The sequence below is a fragment of the Tachyglossus aculeatus genome, chromosome 7, assembly GCF_015852505.1.
Source record: "Tachyglossus aculeatus isolate mTacAcu1 chromosome 7, mTacAcu1.pri, whole genome shotgun sequence".
Taxonomy (NCBI): Eukaryota; Metazoa; Chordata; class Mammalia; order Monotremata; family Tachyglossidae; genus Tachyglossus; species Tachyglossus aculeatus.
The window spans coordinates 50,075,078-50,096,885 of record NC_052072.1 but is presented as its reverse complement, the minus strand read 5'-3'; the positions used below and the strand labels follow the sequence as shown (position 1 = coordinate 50,096,885).

Sequence of the window (21,808 nt, the reverse complement as noted above, 5' to 3'; positions counted from 1 at the left end):
TAGAGTAATAAAGATGTACAAACATATATACATATATACAGGTGCTGTGGGGAGGGGAAGGAGGTATGGCGGGGGGGATGGAGAAGGGGAGGAGGGGGCTCAGTCTGGGAAGGGCTCCTGGAGGAGGTGAGCTCTCAGTAGGGCCTTGAAGGGAGGAAGAGAGCTAGCTAACCAAAAAGCATTTTTTTCCTTTTCCCCTGTGAAAATTGTATCCGATCTTGGCTCAGGAAGAGAGCAAAAGCAATTCAGAAGATCCACTGGCTGAAACTGCTAAATGAAAAGAAGAAAATTCCCGGGACTTGAATTCGGAGTCACCTTTTGGGGGGAGAACTTGTACTACTTGCTCAAGTACTTCATATGGAAGCACAATTATAAAAACAGAAGCAATATTTACCCACCTTGTGAAGCTGCTATGAGGAAAAGCTAACACGTGTTAAGCTATTTACAAAACTAAGGGCGGATGGGAGCTAGCTTGGCGGATGAGATTAGAACCCACTACCTCTGGCTCCCCAGCCTGGGCTCTTTGAGCCCCCCGTGGGACAACCTGATCACCATGTCACCTCCCCAGTGCTTAGCACAGTGCTTTGCACATAGCAAGTGCTTAATAAATGCCATCATCATCATTATTATTATTGTAAGCTCCCCAGCGCTTAGAACAGTGGTTGGCACATAGTACGCTCTTAATACACGTCAGCTTTGCGACAGCACCTCCCCTTGCCCATCTTGCACTCCTGCCTACTTGCCCTAGCCAAAGCCCTGGACAACATCAATCGTATTTATTGAGCGCTCACTATGTGCAGAGCACTGTACTAAGCACTTAATGAAGCCAGGGTTGGACCAAGGCGGTATAGAAAGGTAACGGTCTCACCTTCCAGGTCTCTCTGCCCCTCAAATCCTGTCCCAGACTATCTTCGGCCCCCTGGTTTTGCCAGGGCGAAGGTACATGAGCAACAAGTAGGGAAATGGTTAAAAGTTATAGAAAGCAAAACAATACTACAACGTAAAAAAAACAAAACAAACCAGAGGGCAGATAAGTTCAAGTGCAAGGAATAAGGAGAGCCGACAGAAGCAGGATAGGGGAGGGACTTTTTGTACTTTCAGCACTCAGCCCTGATGTTGGGCTAAGGAAGACAGATGCTGGGGTAATAAAATGATGATGAGAATAATAAGAACAACAATAATAGTGATAATAGTGGCAGCTTACTATATCCCAGGCACTGAGCGCACAGTTAGACACGGTCCGTGCCCCACATGGAGCGCACAGTCTTAATCCCCATTTTACAGATGAGGGAAGTGAGGCCCAGAGAAGTGAAGTGACTTGCCCAAGGTCACACAACAGACAAGTGGCAGGGCTGGAATTAGAACCCAGGTCCTTCTGACACCCAGGCCCGGGCTCAGGTAAATCACCAAACTCTACAGGTCCTAGTCCCGGGGTGTCCATAAACCAGGGAATGCCTGGATAGTTGGGGTAAAAACGTGTAAGTATGAAAAAAACAAATTAAATCCGATAACTCTGTAGTGCTGCTTTTGACAGCTCTAAAATAAAATAAAATAAGCCTACCAAACTCCATCCAGGATTTGAAAAGAAAACTTAAGGAAAACATTTAGAACAATCTGTATGGGGGTGTTTTTTGTTTGTTTCTTTTGTACAGCTCAGTTAATTCGAAGCCCCAGTAATTAGTTGATATGAACCATTCTTTTGAACAACGGATGCTATTCTTTCCCATATTCAAGACACTCCCTGGTCATAAGTTAAGTCCTTAGGGAAGTACATTCCTTCTTTCAAAGTCTCTAAGGAAGCATCTAGGGCTTATCCTGACTCATAAAAATAATGTTGACTATGAGCTCATTTTTGCTATTCCATTGTTTTGTCTCATTTTGAGAGAGCACAATAAACCTGAACAGAAGCAAGAAAGGAAACTTTTCCTAAATCCTACCCTGTCTCCTGAGTTGGTATTCTTGCTTGTTTCCATGATCCTCGACGTTGGTTAGAGCTTCGTGCAATTGCTGCAGCTTTTCTTGATTCTGCAGGTGAGTCATTCGGAGCTGAGCTTTCAGGGCCTGGATTTCTGACAATAAGCTGCTCCTGTCGGACATGTGAAGATGCTCCAAAACCTTTTTCTGTTCTTCTCCCTGGAAAAGAAACAGCTCAACATTAGATACTCACTAAAGAAAGTGCAATTAATCAATAAGTTACATTCAAAAAGGGTCTGATTTCAACAAACAGAAGCAGCACGGTATAGTGGATAGAGCTTGGGCCTGGGAATCAGGTGGTCATGGGTTCTAGTCCCGGCTCTCCGCCACTTGTCTGCTGTGTGACCTCGGGCAAGTCACTTCATTTCTCTGTGCCTCAATTACCTCATCTGTAAAATGGGGACTGAAAATGGGAGCCCTACGCTGGACACGGATTGAATCCAACCCGATTTACTTATATCGGAGAAGCAGCGTGGCTCAGTGGAAAGAGCCTGGGCTTGGGAGTCAGAGGTCATGGGTTCAAATCCCGGCTCCACCACTTATCAGCTGTGTGACTTTGGGCAAGTCACTTAACTTCTCTGGGCCTCAGTTACCTCATCTGTGAAATGGGGATGAAGACCGTGAGCCACCCGTGGGACTACCTGATCACCTTGTTAACCTCCCCAGCGCTTAGAACAGTGCTTTGCACATACTAAGCGCTTAATAAATGCTATCGTTATTATTATTATCCACCCCAGTGCTTGGTACAGTGCCTGACACGCAGTAAGTGCTTACCAAATACCTTAATTATTATTAGTATTAATTTTACTACTACCGGGAGAGGTATCTGTTTCCACTCTTCAAAATTACTTTCTTTGTCCTTTAATGACTACCTGCTGGGAACTGATAACTAATAATAATAATAATAATAATGGCATTTATTAAGCGCTTACTATGTGCAAAGCACTGTTCTACCCACTAGGCAATGATAACTCAGTGGTTACAAGAGTTCAAGCCATTCTGAATGGGCACTGACCCACTTTTCAAAATACAAGAACTTGGGAGTTGAGATAACCAAGTCAGAGAGGAGCTTGGAAATTTTGAAATGCTACTAAGGAAAAGATTGACTAGTGCGAAATACCCTCCAGTTCCTCCTTACCTGTTCTTTAACAATATTCTCCAGCTTTTTAAATAATGACTTCTTGTCCCCTGATTCAGGGTTCCAAGTATTTGACTGCAACTCGTTTTTCAACACATCTCGTTCTTTCTCAAACACTTCCTGAACGGCCTGCAGAAATTCACCTCTCCAATCAAGGCATATATCCAGAGAATCCTACAACAGGGAAACAAAATCAGTCCATCAACGGCATTTACTGAGCACTTTTTGTGTGCAGAACACTGTACTGTACTTAGGAAAAGTACAATTCAACAGAGTATGTGCGAACACTGCCCACAAAGAGCTTACAGTCTGCAATGAAAACCTTTGGTTTGGTTTAGTGAAGCGTCTTGCACATTTCGGCTGCTCGATAAATGCTAACTGAAGAAACACCAGTGAAAAGATAAAAGTGATTTACTTTAAAGCATAATATGAGCAGCATCATAGCCTAGTGGATAAAGCCTGGAGTCAGAAAGTTATGGGTTCCAATCCTGACCCCACCATTTGTGTGACTTTGGGCAAGTCACGTCACTGCTCTGAGCTTTCAGTTACCTATCTTTAAAATGAGGATTAAAACTGTGAGCCTGAAGCGGGGACAAGGGCTGAATCCAACCCGATTTTGCTTGTATTCCCCCTCAGCGCTTAGTACAGTGCTTGGCACACAGTAAGCACTTAAATACCACAATTATTACTATTATTTTTATTATTAGAAGAAATGCCTTTCCACATCACGGCCCACTTATCCTGCCATTCTGTCTCCAACTGTGGCATAAGAGGATGGCTCAGAGGAACACTGAATTTATTTCTTTCCTTGAAATCTGGTTGCATGCTTAGGAATGTGCCTCTTTATATCCTAATTTTTCACTCTCGTAGAATTACTATCACACATCCATTGAAATCTTTGAGTTCAGAAGTAAGGAGAACGCCAATTCTTCACCCCAATACCTTTGCTCCTTCCTGAGGCACTTGAGTAAGATGTTTCCTCAGTGACTTTACTGCTTCTAACAAACCCTGTCTCTCCCTCTGAAACCTTTCAAACAGGGCGTTCCACTGGTTGTATCTTTGCGCTTGAGGAGGGATTTCATTTTCTGACAAGGCCAGTATTTGGTGACTCTCATCATGTACCATTTTCAGCAAAGTCTGAAAAGAAGAAACTATTGTTTTTAAATGCAGTTGGGTGCTGAAATCATAAAACATTTGACTCATGAGCACTGTTCGCTATATTTAAATAAGTTACACTTATAACTGCACTTTTTAACTAAAATGATCCAAAATCTTATTGGAGACGACAGAAAGCATAAAATCCAAGATAGAATGAATAAAAACCAGAAAAGATGAAGTCCATGACTGAGGAAAAACACATTTTTACCACTCCATCTGTCGTCATCTTGAATAAAAATGTATATTTTTGAATGTTTACACTGTGCAAAACGCTGTGCTAAACACTGAGGCAAATGTAAGAAAATGAGATGGTCAGACAGTCCCTGCCCTATAGGTCTCATTCATTCAATCACATTTATTGAGCACTTACTGTTACAGAGCACTGTAGTAAGCACTTGGAAAGTACAATTTGGCAAAAGAGACAATCCCTACCCAACAATGGGCTCACAGTCTCATGATCTATGAGGAAGGGGAAGAAGGCATCATCCCCATTTAACAGATAAGTAAACCAAGGGCTGATGTTAAGTGACCTGCCCACTGTCACTCAGCAGACTCCCGACTCCCATCCTTTCTATTAGGCCAAACAGCCTCTCCTGATAATAAAGCTGAGGCTTTGGAAAGCAAACAATTTAGCCTTTTTTCTCCCTAAGCTTCCTACCACTTTTCTTATGGAAAACATCCCTATCCGTAAAAGCTTAGAGCAATTAAAAAGGAAGAACCTTTTTCTACGTCTTACGTCGAGCAGTCTGAACTTGGCGAACACCAAACATGCTCCACTAATTTCTTCTGGCACAAAGGGGTATTAAGCGGGTGGGAGGACTCCTAAATTCGGCAGATTATTCAAAAAGTTGTTCTCCATCACTAAGACAGAAAATGGGAATTTATGGATTATTCTTCCTGGAAGAACCATTTGTTATCTCAAAATTTCCTAGGCAGAGGGTCCATCGGGTGGTGGAAGGGTGGGTAGAAGAAATAAAAGCCAAAGGGTCAGTGGCTGAGGAGTGTAGAGGAGAGCACGTGGAAGAGTATAACAGAGTTAGTAGGCTTTGGAACCTAAGTATTTAAGTTTAGCTCCCTTAAAGCACTTCCCAAGCGCTTAGTACAGTGCTCTGCACATAGTAAGCACTCAATAAACATGATTGATTGATTGATTAAAGAACTGTAGGCTGTACAAACGCTGGCAATAAATCCCCTAGACTGCAAGCTTAACTGTGGGCAGGGAACGTACCTACCAACTATTATCCTCCCCCAAATGCCTAGTACAGTGCTCTGCACACAGTAAGCGCTCAATAAATGCGACTGATTGATGGACAAGGAGAGGAGGGTAGAGACAACACTTGCGACACGGGATAAGGTCCAAGTTGGGTAACTTGGGGGAAGCAGACTGAGGAGGAAACGGGTGAACACCACAGCTGGCCTTTTTCCCCCAAAGCTCTTCATTCGCCGCACTCCAGTTCATATTCTTCGCTCCACTCGAACTATTCTTTTATTGCACCACATTCTTGACTTCGTCATCTGACTCATTCTGTACACTCTTCATCATCATCATCATCATCCATCGTATTTATTGAGCGCTTACTGTGTGCAGAGCACTGTACTAAGCGCTTGGGAAGTACAAGTTGGCAACGTATAGAGACGGTCCCTACCCAACAGTGGGCTCACAGTCTAAAAGGGGGAGACAGAGAACAAAACCAAACATACTAACAAAAGAAAATAAATAGAATAGATATGTACAAGTAAAATAAATAGAGTAATAGTTGTAATAAATATGTACAACACTCTTCTCCCCACAACTCCATCAAACCACTTCCTTCTCTGTATCCCAAATATGCCTAGAAAGCCACTTTCTCCAGCAGCAATCCCCATCTCTCTGGTCAACTAATCCCATCAGTCAGTCACCTGTGGCACTCATCTGTCTATCTTCCTCTCATTTACTTGATTTCGGGTCTGTTCTCATTTTTTATCAGCCGTGTCCATGCTTTGGCTCCTATTTTAAGTTGACAGGTTTTGTCGGCCCATCTCCCACCAATATGAACTCACGGAAGGCTGGCACTTAGTCTTCTGCTTCTAAAACCACGTAGTATTAGTTCTCTGAACAGAGTAGGTGCTCAGTAAAAATTGATGAGGAAAGCTCAACCTGGTTTGTTTTCTCACCTTGGCCCTTTGACCGTAGGATGATTGATAACCAGAAACTCGGAGCAAATGCCTAGGTCCTAATCCTGCTGTGTGACCTTGAGCAAGTCACTTAACTTCTTCGTGTCTGCTCAACTGTTAAATCTCCCCACAACTCAAGAACCTCCAGTGATTGCCTATCCACCTCTGCATCAAACAGAAAGTCATCACTATTGGTTTTAAAGCACTCTACCAGCTTGCCCCCTCCTCTCTTATCTCACATTTCCTAGTGCAACCCAGCCTGCACACTTTGCTCTTTTAATGTCAATTTACTCTTTGTACCTCAGTTTCTCCTACCTCACCGCCAACCCTTGCCCACACCCTCTGGCCCTTCTCCTGAGTCCCTGAGTCCTTGTTGCACATCGGACTCACAGTCTAAGTAGGAGGGAGTAGGATTTAATTCCCATTTTACAGAGAAGCTAAATGACTGTAACCAGAAAGCACTTATATACATATCCATAATTTACCTTAATGCCCGCCTCCCTGGCTAGACTGTAAACTCGGTGATCAGGGAACTTGTCTACCAACTCTATAATATTGTACCTTCCCAAGTGCTCTGCACACAGTGAGCATCCAATAAATACCATTGATTGACTGACTGATGCTTAAATATTGAGGCTTCATTTAAATGTGAATGTGACAGCCACATTTTCCCAGTAACGGACACAGTTATTTTCAGCTGTCGAAAAGCCACCATACGTTTTTTGGTCTGGGGCTCTTTTCCACCATAAGAAAACAAAAATTACTTTAGATTAAAAATTCAATAATCCCCTTGGAAAAGATCAAAGCAGACCAATATGCACATATGGTAGAAGAGACGTTTACAAAATGAAAATGATTTCCCTCTTTCAAGTTTCAAACTCTTAAAGAAAAAAAAAATCAAAAAGTAGTAGACAGCTGCCAGAAATACTCTGGGGAGTAATCAGAGAATTGTGAATTTCCTAAACAGCACAGTATATAACACCAGTTCTGAATCAACAATTCAGAATCTGAATCAGAATCTGAATCTGAATCAGAAACTGAATCTGAATTCAGTTCTGAATCTTACCGTGTGTGCTAAGATGTGAAGTTCAGAGTTACAAGAATAGAAGAAACAATATATCTCGGGGCTACGAAGCCCGCTTTGCAGAAAACAAAATCACCAAGACTGATCATGGATCTGCGTGAAAGACTACAGGGCCACCTCACGAGGCTTTTGGTTAGGCAAAAATACCATTTTCTCAAAAAATGGAGACTCAAGCAGCCCCTAAATTCAGAAGCTAGTCAGTCATGGCATACCCTGAACCTTGAAGGGGCTTCAGATTCCCTTATATTTGGGGGCAAGCCCTGGCTCACGACACTTGGACCACTTCCTTAGAAGTGGAGCTGTTTCAGGGGAAAAAACAAAAATCAAGGTGAGGTCAAAAGAGATTCTGGAAACTTCAGCCACTACTGTATCCTCCCACAAACTCCAAAAATCCTCCAGCAGTATTAGAATATAAAAATTGCCCTGATTCCGACCTGGAAGGCATTACTGGCCCAAGGTAACTAGATTGGCTGCTAGCAGAACATATTTGATTGCTTTCTATAATGTGCAGTAACAGAACTAATATTCCATTTGATGGACCAGCAGATTGAGTAATTTGACCAAGACTGCATACCAACCTACTCATGCAATTCAGATTCTGTCATTCATTCATTCAAGCGTATTTATTGAGCGCTTACTGTGTGCAGAGCACTGGACTAAGCGTTTGGGAAGTACAAGTTGGCTTGGGGTCCCAACACGGGTAACGTTACCTTCATTCTTTGTGACTGTATCTCCTTGTCTTTCATTGAGTGTATAAATCCCTGAACCATTTCACAGTTCCGAAGATAAGCTTCAAGATTGGCATCAAGATGTTCAGTTCTTTCTGAAACTCTGGTCGGTTTCGCTGCCGAATCCAAACTGTTACCTAAAAATAGACCTCAGTTATGCTGAAGGTTACACCATGCTCACTAATTTAGTGAAATAAAAGACAGTTCTTTAGCAGGTTAGAGGGGCAAGTCTTCCTGTGAGCTTTACATGTTGAATACAAGCACTTAATATGTTTTTTTTCTAATCTAGTAATTTAAGAGAAACAAATTGAAATATATTCTGATTATAAATAGGATAAAAAATACAGCTAATAACCCAGATCTCCTTATTAAACAAGAAAATCAACACACTGACTGTTGGTTCTTCTAGCTTTCGTATAAAAATGAATACTTCCTGCGCTTTCAATTGTGATTTTCTTTTAAATTAGTAAATGGGGCTATGAAGGAATAAAATGATTACGGGAAAAATATACTCACTGCTGTCATAACCATCACTTTCCCTTTCTGGAATAGGTCTGGTTGATCTTAAATCATCTTGAAACTCCGATGGGGTTAGGATAGAGTCTTCATCTTTCTCCTATTCACAGTTATATTGCAGAGTATAAACACATTTACATGGCCACTGAGTTTATGCCGTTATAAATCCAAAAACTAACTACCCCTTATTCAAAAACTCTATAAGATGGGCACAACTGCTGTTATCGAAGAAAGTAACTGGGAGTAGCATTCTTTATTAATTCAATTAAACTATTCCATTTAAGTTATACCAGATCAAAATTAAGTGTTTTATACATATTTTAAAGTAGCCATTATTGTTTCAAAACTTACAAATATTATGTGACTGATATTTTATAAAAATCACAATCATTTTCTTCAAAACCTCCGATATACATTTCTTAAGCTAAATATAATAACCCTTATTCTTAAAATTGAAGAGAAAGCACAGCTCAAAACAGACAATGCCTTTAATGGGCAATAAGAGAAGCATGAAAAGAAATGAGTGCTATTAATGAAGAAGAAAAGCCCTTAAACTTAGTACAGTGCCTGGCACGTAGAATAAGGGCTTACCATTATTATTGTTATTATGTTAATAATAATTAATTAATTGATTAATTCTTAATTAATATTAATCAGATTAATAATTGTGGTATCTGTTAAATGCTTCCCCACAGCACCTGTATATATGTATATATGTTTGTACACATTTATTACTCTATTTATTTTACTTGTGCATATCTATTTTATTTATTTTATTTTGTTAGTATGTTTCGTTTTGTTCTCTGTCTCCCCCTTTTAGACTGTGAGCCCACTGTTGGATAGGGACCGTCTCTATACGTTGCCAATTTGTACTTCCCAAGCGCTTAGTACAGTGCTCTGCACACAGTAAGCGCTCAATAAATACGATTGATTGATTGATTGATTAAACTAACCACTATTACAGAGAGAATCTTTCATGTGTGAAGAACTTTGAAAATGAAACATTGAAAATAATTTTACGCATCTACAAAGATTCCTTTCACAAAACCACTATCTTCACTATTGCGCTTATGAACATTCCACATCATATATCGTAATGCTCGGAGGAAACGTCTTCCAATATTTAAAAAACATCCAAATCAACTCAAACGTCTGAGCACATAACAACTACGACATTCACCCGCAGACACCGCATACGTTACCGACAGAGGTTTTGACCTACTATTTAAATTTGTCTTTACTCCTTTTAAGTCAGGAGATGAAATAATACTGGATGGCCACTCTGATGGCATTCGTACATTCCTCAAAAGAAATGCAATATGCATTTCCTTGCGAATTGACAAAGCACAAAGTGCGAATGGGAAATGGGAACTTGCACTTTGGTAACAGAAACAAAATACGTAAACATTTTTTAAATAGATTTACCGAAATGACCGCTTCCGCATCGCAGGAGTCAGCTGAAGAAGAATTTCCCAACTTAGGTGTAGATTTTAATCTTTGCAGGGTCTTTTCCTGTATTGCATCGTGGGGATAGTCCAGTAAGCCAGGGATATTTTGAAAAACTGAAGATCTAGAGTTCCTCATTGCTAAATCTGCGCTGTGGGAACTGATGGCATCCGAAAAGGGTGTCAAGCGGACATCTGATTGGTACCCTAGCACAGAATCGTTTCTGATGGCTTCAGGTGAGCTCCATAAGGCTAAATCCACATCCATAACTGCATCGGTGAAGTGCTGTGAAGTCTCAGTGTGTTCCTGGGTAGGTGACACGCTGTTCAAATTGGTTTTTGAAACAAGCGCTGCGTGCCGAGATCCCCGTCTCTTCTGAATGGGAAGACTTGATATTTTCTTCTGCGTGGCAGAATCTTGGCTCTTTGCAACTTCAAAAGGACTGCTTGAAGTTCTGTCTAGATCTAAAATTGGATCTTTTAGAAGTGGTGACTTTTCGGTGGTTTCAGAGCTCTGTGGAACGTTATTCAAACGATTCTTTGACACATGAGCTTCCTCACAGGATTCTGACACTTGCTGATGATGGTTAACATCTTCCGTCTCGTTGGTCTTGAAGGCTGAGGATGACACTAGGTGCTTTAGCTTCTCCTGAAGTTGTTTCACCTGCTTTAGTATATTTGCTCTCTGGAACTGAAAATCTTCAGTCAGTCTATTTTTAACCTGTAATTTACAAGACAAGAAAGATTAAGCTTTGTAAAGCCATGCCTTTCACTTCAAGCTTCAGCTTTTGAGGAGGTTCTTATAAATGAGTATTTGTTGCAGGCCCAGCAGCCGTATGTTTTCTTCTCGTTATGTCCTAAACAGAACCCGAAAAAAGGGTAAAACCTAATAAGCCTCCTTTAAAAAGAAGTAAAAGGCCAATATGCATTATTTCCTATGCAAAAGCTAGGGTACAACACCCTAACCATCTGTGAAACCACCTGAGGCTTTTAATAAAAAAGGAAACGAAAGAAAGTGAAAGACTGTTCTGTGTTGTTTTTTTAAAAGTCAATGAAATCACTAAGATCACTAAGTGAAAACATTTCCCAATTCCTCCAAGGCGCTCGATCCAATCTGCACGTTGACAAGAACACGTAAATTGAAACTGTGAGCCCTATGTGGGACGGGGACTGTGTCCAACCTGATTAGCTTGCATCTATCCCAGCGTTTAGTACAGTGCCCGGCACACAGTAAGCGCTTAACAGATACTACAAAGAATATAAATGGAATAATGAGAACTGACTGTAGGGCTGGGTTCTTTGGAAATCCGAAGGTTATAACTAAGGCAAATGTGGGTTTCAGTTATATGTTTGCAAATATTACCTGCCGATCAGGCTCCAGAATCCATAGGGGAGGGAGTGTATCACTTAGTGTCTACATCAGTCTCCCTCTAACAGCCCAACATTGTTGGAGTCAACCCCTCTACGGTCTCCCCTTACGCAGGAGAAGAAAGTGGGTTGATGACTGCCTTCTCAACTTTTTCTACTTTGAGAAGTTTGAGGCCATTTACCTAGAGGGGTTGACTCACTCACATGTGGACTGTACAACACTTCCAAGAACTGTTTAGTCCATATTCTGTATAATTATTATTTTATAATAATATAATAATTTTAGAGAAGCAGCGTGGCTCAATGGAAAGAGCACGGGCTTTGGAGTCAGAGGTCATGGGTTAGAATCCTGGCTCCACCACATGTCTGCTGTGTGACCTTGGGCGAGTCACTTAACTTCTCTGAGCCTCAGTTACCTCATCTGTAAAATGGGGATGTTGACTGTGAGCCCCACGTGGGACAACCTGATCACCTTGTATCCCCCCTAGCACTTAGAACAGTGCTTTGCACATACTAAGCGCTTAACAAATGCCATTATTATTTTACCTGTATATATGTATATATGGTTGTACATATTTATTACTCTATTTATTTACTTATTTATTTATTTATTCTACTTGTACATTTCTATCCTATTTATTTTATTTTGTTGGTATGTTTGGTTCTGTTCTCTGTCTCCCCCTTTTAGACTGTGAGCCCACTGTTGGGTAGGGACTGTCTCTATGTGTTGCCAATTTGTACTTCCCAAGCGCTTAGTACAGTGCTCTGCACATAGTAAGCGCTCACTAAATACGATTGATTGATTGATTATGATGATTATATCGCCAATTATATTAACAACAATAATAACAGTAGTAGTAGCATTTGCTAGGCACTTACTATCAATCAATCAATCAATCGTATTTATTGAGTGCTTACTGTGCGCACAGCACCGTACTAAGCGCTTGGGAAGTATAAGTTGGCAACATATAGAGACGGTCCCTACCCAACAGTGGGCTCACAGTCTAGAAGACTTAAGGCTCACAGTCTAGAAGGCTTAAAGAGGACAGATCGAAGCGTGCAGGGGACGCAGAAGGGCGAGAGAGTTGCGGAGAAAAGAAAAGTGCTCTCCCTAGCATTTAGTACGGTGTTCAATAAATACCACTGATCGATTGGCCCAGTCTTTCATGTTTGGAAAGGCCGAGGATAGCAAGTCAGATGTATCTTACATCTCTCTCGTGGTCATGGACTCCTTAAGCCTAATAAATGCCATGATTATTATTATTATTATTATTACTATGTGTCAAGCATTGTTCTAAGCACTGGGGTAGATTCAAGCTATTCAGGTCGGACACAGTCCCTGTCCCACGTGGGGCTTCGCAGTCTTAATCCCCATTTTACAGAGGAGGTAACTGAGGCGTAGAGCAGTGAAGTGACTTATCCAAGGTCACGCAGCAGGCAAGTGGTGCAGCTGGGATTAGAAGCCAGGGCGTTCTGACTCCCAAACCCGTGCTCTATCCATTTAGCCATGCTGCTCCCCATATTATAACAATGGTGGTATTTATTTAGCACTGACCGAGAGCTGTACACTGGAAAGAGGGTTGGGGGAGGTACAACAATAAGAACTGACATGTCCCCAAGGGCCTCGTGACAACGATGGTGCCTGTTAAGCATTTACTACAGGTCAAGCACTGTTCTAAGCGCTGGGGTAAATACAAGCTAATCAGGTTGGACACAGTCCCTGTCCCACATGAGGCTCACAGTTTTAATCCCCATTGTACAGATGAGGTAACTGAGGCAAAGAGAAATGAAGTGGCTTGCCCAAGGTCACACAGCAGACGGCGCTTAGTACAGTGCTCTGCACACGGTAAGCGCTCAATAAATACGATTGAATGAATGAATGAATGTGGTGGAGGTGGGATTAGAACCCAGGTCCACCTGACTTCCCAGGCCCGGGGTGTATCCACTAGGCCACGCTGCTTCCCGAGAGGACCTTATCCTCCAATGGCAGGAGACAATCGGAAAAATTGAGTGCACAATTCAATCTACATGTGTAAGTACTATGGATTCAATTTTCTTTTTACAAGAATTTAACCTTAATGCCTCGTGCACAGTACAAGCTTACTGAATTATTAATAATCATATACTGCATCTTGCTAGACATGAATCTAGATTCAACTGCTGCAAAAGCAGCCTGGCCTAGAAGAAAGAGCCTAGGCCTTTGAGTCAAGAGACTTGTGTTCTAACCCTGGTTTTGCCACATGATGGCTGGGTAACGATGGGCAAGTCACTTTACTTCTCTGTGCCTCAGTTTTCTCATCAGTAAAAATGGGGATATGATTCCTGCTCTCCATCCTCTTAAACTGTGTGCCCTATTTCGGTCAGGGACTGTGTCCAATTTGCCTATATCTACATGAGTGTATTGTCCACTGCTTGGCACAGAGTAAATACCATAATTATTGTGATTACTGTTCATTTTTACATTCATGATCTTGCAGAAATACATACCAAATCATCGCCGAGTGGCAAATAGGAGGCAGCTGCTAGCGGCCACTTCTCTGCTTCTTGATCTGACTCTTCTTGTGACATTTCCTGGGTAATATACCGAGCTTCTAATTGTTCCCTCAGGCCCTGATTATCTCCTTCTGGATGATCATCTTCCTTTCTAAACTGCAAACGCAACTGCATTTTTAGAGTAGAAAGAGCATCAAGTTGCTTCACGTCTGCCTGAATTTGGGCTTTACACTGGGAACCACACACTTGATGTTTATCTAATTCCATTTGGTAAGTTACTAATTTCTGATTAAGCATCTGCAGCTTCAAATGAAGGTTAACGCACTCAGACCTAAGCAGCTGAAGTTCCGGAGGTTCATCCCGAAAGAGAGAATTCCTCTTTTCCAGTTCACAGTGAAGTCGGGAAAAAGCGGCTACTACTTCCTCCAGTTGAGCGAAGTGTGTTGTTTTTTCTTTGTTCGTAGTGTCGATTTCCAATTCTCTCTCGGAAATAAGAGTTTCCTTAGCTCGCAGAATATCTTCCAGTTCTTGAATGCGAGAGGTCATCAACTCTACCTCGGAGTCCCTTAGAGATAAACGTGTCCTCAAAAGGCTCAACTGTTGCATTGAATTATCTTCAGCGTTTTGAAGGCTCTGCTTCAAAGATTCCACCTGTAATTTATACTGATCTTGCTTTTCTTTAAGTAGTTGGCCAAGGGCTTCTTTAGCAACCGTTACAGTTTCCAGTTCCTCCTGCAGCTCACGCAAACGGGAATCTGGCCGTGTGATTTTTTCATCACTTAATTTTTCCTGAAAACCTAATAACCCCTTCTCCAATTCACTCTGGAGATTTTCAACCTTGGGGTGATTAAAACTATCCCGGCTATCACTGATTTCATGAACTTCAGGGACAAATACAGACAGCTCCTTCTGAAGCTTCTCAATTACTTCATGAAGCTGTTCAACTTCTTCCACTTTATCCCTTCGTAATCTTTCTTGATTCTCTTGCAGGTTTTCAATACGGGACTTTAGTTCTTCTATTTCGGAATTTTTCTTTTCCACAACCTGAGTCGAAAAGCAAAACATTACGTAAGCAAACTGTTCAATGAAGTATCAGAATACTTTCCCTTAGGAAGCCAATGTTCTAACAACTTAAATTTCAACGTGAAAAAATGTTTAATGAAATAGATAAGAAAGTGTTGACCTCTCAAAGGGCCTTTAGTCAAAATAGTTATGATACGACCTGATGAACTGTGGTGCTTTTTTAATTTGAGAAAAAGTTTCTTTGTGTTTGAGGGAACACTTAGATATAAGAGGCATGAAATATTAAACACTTAAAAAATGGTATTTGTTAGGCGCTATGTGCCAAGCACTGTACTAAGCGCTGGAGTAGATATCAGCTAATCAAGTAGGACACAGTCCATGTCCCACGTGCAGCTCACAGTCTTAATCCCCATTTTACAGATGAGGTAACCGAGGCACCAACAAGTTTAAGTCAACGTCCCGAGGTCACACAGCAGACAAGTGGAAGAGCTGGGATCAGAACTCAGGTCCTCTGTCTCCCAGGTACGTGCTCTTTCCCCTAGGCCATGCTGCCTCTCACTTTGCGCTTGTTCCAGTGCATACCTTTCACAATCATTTAACCGTTAAATTTAAGCACGCAAAAACAAAAATCCTAGGTCTTAGAAGTAGTTGGGTCAAAAAACTATAATGAAATATTTGGCACATTGAAACTGAAATGCTCAGTGCTCGAAAGAGTAGATTTTAATGAAACCATCACAACACATAAATACATATAGACAGTACACACATGTAGAGAAAATCAGTGCTTTCTTCTACTACATTAAGATACCAGAATTGTTAAAATTCAGGTCCAAGCCAGGCTGAAACTAGGAACAGAAGAAGGGAAAAAAGAAGCAGGAGGAAGAGGCAAAAAACCTCCATTAGGTCAAGTGCAGATAGAGGGTTTGACTCAATATTGAGGAATTGAAGCAGTCTACAACGTGACTTTTCAGGTGCATTTTTCCTCACTAAATAAGGAATGAACAGGTGAGAAATGATAAAAAAAAAAACTAGCTCTGTTGTAGATGTATGGTGTGGAGTGAACCTACAGATATTTGATGAAATCCAAGGGGAAAGCTCCAAAATGAGGGTGATAGACACTCTTCTCCTCTTCATATCCGACAGACAAGCCCTCTCCCCACCTTCAAAGCCTTACTGAAGGTACATCTCCTCCAAGAGGCCTTCCCTGATTAAGCCCTCCTTTCCTCTTCCACCCCTTCTACGTCGCCCTTACGCTCGGATTTGCATCTCCTCATCCCCACAAGCACTTATGTACATATCCGGAATTTATTTCTATTAATGTTATACTTGGATTTGCATCTCCTCATCCCCACAACCACTTATGTACATATCCGGAATTTATTTCTATTAATGTTATACTTGGATTTGCATCTCCTCATCCCCACAGCCACTTATGTACATATCCGGAATTTATTTCTATTAGTGTTATACTTGGATTTGCATCTCCTCATCCCCACAACCACTTATGTACATATCCGGAGTTTATTTCTATTAATGTTATACTTGGATTTGCACCTCCTCATCCCCACAACCACTTATGTACATACCCAGAATTTACTTCTATTAATGCCTGCCTCCTCATCTATGCTGGGCAGCAGCGGCACGGGAGAGAGCCGAGGTTGTAGACTCAAGTTTACCGTGCAGAAGAAGGCAATGGCAAACCACTTCCGTATTTTGACCGAGAAAACTCTATGGAAACACTACCAGAACAACTGCAGATGGAGGTGGGGCGTTCTGGGGGAGATGTGTTCAAATAGAGTCATTAAGGGTCAGAAACGACTCGACAATGTACGACAAGATCCCCCTCCGCCCCCCGCCTTCGGGACTGTTATCTCGTTGAGGGCAGGGAAGGTATCTATCAATTGTGCTACACTATACTCTCCCAAGTGCTGAGTACAGCACACACAGTAAGCGCTTAATAAATATGACTGATGACTGATTTTTAGCAAAAAATCTGAGACTTGATATTAGGTACCTAATGATAGGGAAAAGATCTCCAACATCAAAACATCAATCAATTATATTTCATTACCTCATTATCCTTTGCGTTCTCTACCTCCTGCTGCAGCCTCTTGATCTGTTCATTCAAGTAAATAATTTCCTGCTCTCGGTCCTGTAGAAATGCCTGTGGAAACCAAAAGGTAGAAGGGCTAGCATGCTCATTTATATTAACATCTTTCTCCCCCTCTAGACTGCAGGTCACTGTAGGTGAGGAGCATGTCTACCAACTCAAATGAATTGCCCTCTCCTAAACATTTAGTACAGTTCTCTGCATATAGTAAACACTCAAAAAATACTACTGATGATGATGATTGTTGAGTCATATGTTAAGATTAGGGCTGAGGTTTTTTTTTTTAATCCTCACGAAATACAAAACTTTCAAATCGAATGCTTTATTGTCACAGAATTACAATAAAACTCAAGTCACAAAACAGGAAAGTTGGAGATATTAGATCTTATATCCCTACTCAGTGAATGGATGTCAAGAAGTGTGATTCTGATGGCTGAACTTTCTTTGGAGCCTCTGACGGACGTAGAAAACTGGAATACATTGGTCCGATCAAGTATGGCATTTCTGTTCTTCCATAACTTAATTATCTAGAAATAAGGACAGGAGCAGCAAGGCCTCAGGAATAGAGCATTATTATTATTATTATTATTAGACCACAGGCCTGGGAGTCCGAATGATCAGAGGTCAGAGGTCATGGGTTCAAACCCCAGCTCTGCCAATTGTCAGCTGGGTGACTTTGGGCAAGTCACTTAACTTCTCTGGGCCTCAGTTACCTCATCTGTAAAATGGGGATTGAGACTGTGAGCCCCACGTGGGACAACCTGATCACCTTGTAACATCCCCAGCGCTTAGAACAGTGCTTTGCACATAGTAAGAGCTTAATAAATGCCATCATTATTATTATTATCTGGGAGTCCGAAGGACCTGGGTTCCACTCCTGGCTCCACCACTTGTCTGTTGTGTGACCCTGGGCAAGTCAGTTTCTCCGGGCCTCAGTTACCTCACTCTGTAAAATGGGGATTAAGACAGTGAGCCATCTATGGGACATGGATTGTCCAAAGCGATTATGTGGTATCTAACTCCCAACTCTTAGTAAAGACCCTGGCACTTAGTAAAGTGCTTAACAAATACCATTTTTTTTTTTAAAAAAAAGGCTGGATATTCAAATATTGCGGATACTTGGGTTTGGACATACAGGCACACCAGTGGGAGCTGAATCACTCCACCACGCTGTACATTCCCACCAAAAAGGGTGGATGGACTAGATTTAGTGGACTCTCCTCTCAATTAACTGTGGGGTCACACAAGATGAGCAAAGAGGTATGGAAGTTGCGGGGGAGCCTCCAGGCTTACAGAGGGTTTTCAGAAATCCCTTCAAAGTGTGAGAGTCTGACTCGCTATGTGCAGTCCTAATATCTGAGAAGCGGTCGAACCAATTTAGCGTGCTCTTCCAATATCAACTCCGGATGCACTCTGGAGTCACTCCGTATCAGAATTCCTGAGAACCTCCTGAAGGTTTAGCAGAATAGAAGGAACTTTAATTACCCAAGGCTTCAAACACAAATATCTCCTTCCTAGGTATGAGGAGTACAAGTTCGACATCTTTACCGCCTCTGCCACTTGTCTGCAGGGTGACCTTGGGCAAGTCACTTAACCTTTCCATGCAGATGGTAGCAAAGCAATGTGACAGGTAATTTTTAGACTTTTTTTTTAACTGATTCTACTTAAATTCTGCTATAATTATCACGACCCACCAACACCTAACTAAATTCACCTCATTCTGTAATCTACACATTGAGAGCTTAAGGAGCAAAGGAGCGGAATTTATACACAAAAACCTAGTTTTCGCTCCGCATTTATGAATTTGTCTTCTTATTAATCATCAATCCAAGTATAGCATACTGGATACCTAACATGCCATCAGTTTTATAAAAGGTCTTATGGAGAAGTTTGAAAGCTCCTATTATATTAATAGAAGGGGAGAACCCATAGTCCATGTTTCCCCACTCTTTAAGAACCTTGAGTGGTTGCCTGTCCGCCTCCGCATCCAACACAAACTCCTTGCCATCGGCTTTAAAGCCCACGATCACCTTGCCCCCTTCTACTTCACCTTGCTGCTCTCCTACTACAACCAAGCCCGCACACTTCGCTTCTCTAATCATCATCATCATCATCAATCGTATTTATTGAGCGCTTACTATGTGCAGAGCACTGTACTAAGCGCTTGGGAAGTACAAATTGGCAACATACAGAGACAGTCCCTACCCAACAGTGGGCTCACAGTCTAATGCCAACCTACTCACTGTACCTCAATCTCATCTATCTCGTCACCAACCTCTCGCCCACATTCTGCCTCTAGCCTAGAAAGTCCTCCCTCTTCAGAGCCAACAGACTCTCCTTCAAGAAACTTTACTTACTGAAAGCACATCTTCAAGACGCCTCCCCTGACTAGGCTCTCATTTTCACTTAGCTCACTCTCTTCTGAGCCACGCTTGTACTTGGATTTGCTCCCTTTATTCGTCTCTCCCAGAGCACTTACATACATACCCATAATTTATTTATATTAATTTATGTCTCCCTCTCTAAACTGTGAGCTCACCGTGGACAGGGAATGTGCCTACTAACTCTCATTATCATCATTATTATTATTGAGCTTGTTAAGTGCTTACTATGTGTCAAGCACTGTCCTAAGCGCCGGGGTAGATACAAGTGAATCAAACTGTAGTCTCCCAAGTGTTTAGTACAATGCTCTACACACAGTAAGTGCTCAATAAATACAACTGATTGGTAACCCATTCTCCAAATTCTAAAAAACTAAGTTCCATTTGTTTAACTCAGAAGTTCAATGCATTTCCAAAACCGGTAAATGTTACCACTTCAAATCAGCCACAGGTGACAACAAAGTACTTCAAAATGAGGGTACAGGAATTTCCCATTATTTACTCCTCATTTAGCATTTTTTACCCTAGTGCTGTTTCTTAATGTTGGTATTCCTTAAAGAGTGCTCTCTCACATCAAATGCTCTGGTTTTGGGGTGTGTGAAAACCTTATATTGGCTCAAATACCTTTTTTGTTTCACTCTCCAACTTTTCCCTCCCCTTAGCCTATGAAGTATTTTGACTGACAAGAATAGAAATTAAACATCCCTTTTCAAAAGGTATTTATTCTGTTTGGCTTTACAGAATGACAGTTCTTCAGTCAGTTAAGCAAAAGGCATCTTTTTCCTGTGAAAGGTGAGGCTTTGAAAATGGAATATTTGCATTTGTTTTCAAAATACAGATCGCAATCTTCCAAAATTGGTACTTATTCACATTGTTATTTAATCATGCAACTACAATGTGATTTATTTTTCATATAGGGATATGGTTTGGCCAATTTTTTGGATTTGGGGAACGTACTAATGTATTTTACATTATTTCAGATGGGACACTATTGTTATTTTGCACTCATTTTGCTTAACACTCTATTTCAGCGGAACCAATCAAGACTGCTCACCTTGTAACTTTTGGCTTTATACCCAATGACCACAATTTTGTTACCTGTAGCTAAATCACAGGCTGGACTAATTTATTTGCCATTCCAGTTGATTTACCTTTAAGTGAGTGTTCTCTTCTCGAAGCTCTTTGACACTGGCAATCATGAGGCTATTCTGCAGGTCTAACTGCAAGTTTAGCTGCACCATATCCTCATTTTTATGTATCAAATTATTCTTTAACTGTTCTAATTGCTCTTCCAAGCTCAGAACCTGAAATTAAGAACAAAACACTCAGGAAAGAGCAAACGTTTCTCTGAAACGTGGTGCCAAAATCATAACTGGTATTTATTGAACACTTACTATGTGCAGAGCACTGGACTAAGCGCTTTAGAGAGGATAATACAACAGATTTGGACAGTTGCTGAACTTTACACACAGGGCCTCTGGGCAACCAGTGAAAACATCACCAACGCCTTCACCCACTAACACGAATATAACTCCAGTGACCATTATCATTTAGCGTGAGTGATTTCCATTACTCTTCGACGTTTTACCTTCTGAATTTAAATGACGCTGGTGTTGCCTAGAGCTCTATAATGTATTATCTTTGGTTTTTTTTAAAGTTCTATGAGCTAAAAACTGTATGAGAATCAGCGTGGCTTAATGGAAAGAGCCCGGGCTTGGGAGTCAGCGGTCATGAGTTCAAATCCCGGCTCCGCCAACTGTCAGCTGTGTGACTTTGAGCAAGTCACTTAACTTCTCTGTGCCTCAGTACCCTCATCTGTAAAATGGGGATTATGACTGTGAGCCCTACGTGGGACAACCTGATCACCTTGTACCCTCCCCAATGTGCAAGGAAGTGCACATATGCCATTATTATTATTATTATTTTTTATTATTATTACTAAGCACTGGGGTGGATTACAAGTTAACCAGGTCAGACGCTGTCCTTGTCCCAGATGGGGGCTGAAACAGCTTTGAAGATAGGGAGAACAGCTATTGAATCCCCATCTTACAGATGAGAAAACTGATACACAGAGAAGCTAAATGATTTGCCCATGGTTATACAGCAGATAAGTGGCAGAACCAAAATGAGAGCACAGGTCCTGACTCCCAAACCTGTCTCTTTCCACTAGGCCATGTTGTTAACTTTTGAATAAAATTAAACTAAGAAATGCTAATGAATGGAAATTTGTTGCCTG

General features: G+C 41.4%; 1 protein-coding gene across 3 annotated transcripts in view; it reads right to left on the bottom strand.

The window, feature by feature from the left end:
• Positions 1–21,808, bottom strand: part of PCNT (pericentrin) — a 95,785-nt gene that overhangs the window by 25,333 nt on the left and 48,644 nt on the right. For all 3 annotated transcript variants that reach the window (XM_038749359.1, XM_038749361.1, XM_038749360.1), the window contains 9 exons: positions 20,724–20,876; positions 17,153–17,245; positions 14,053–15,102; positions 10,178–10,918; positions 8,753–8,852; positions 8,219–8,373; positions 4,055–4,249; positions 3,113–3,286; positions 1,938–2,133 (listed from right to left, as the gene is read on the bottom strand). In XM_038749359.1, the coding sequence (XP_038605287.1) occupies positions 1,938–2,133; positions 3,113–3,286; positions 4,055–4,249; positions 8,219–8,373; positions 8,753–8,852; positions 10,178–10,918; positions 14,053–15,102; positions 17,153–17,245; positions 20,724–20,876 (2,857 nt within the window). The remainder of the gene's footprint in view (positions 1–1,937; positions 2,134–3,112; positions 3,287–4,054; positions 4,250–8,218; positions 8,374–8,752; positions 8,853–10,177; positions 10,919–14,052; positions 15,103–17,152; positions 17,246–20,723; positions 20,877–21,808) is intronic.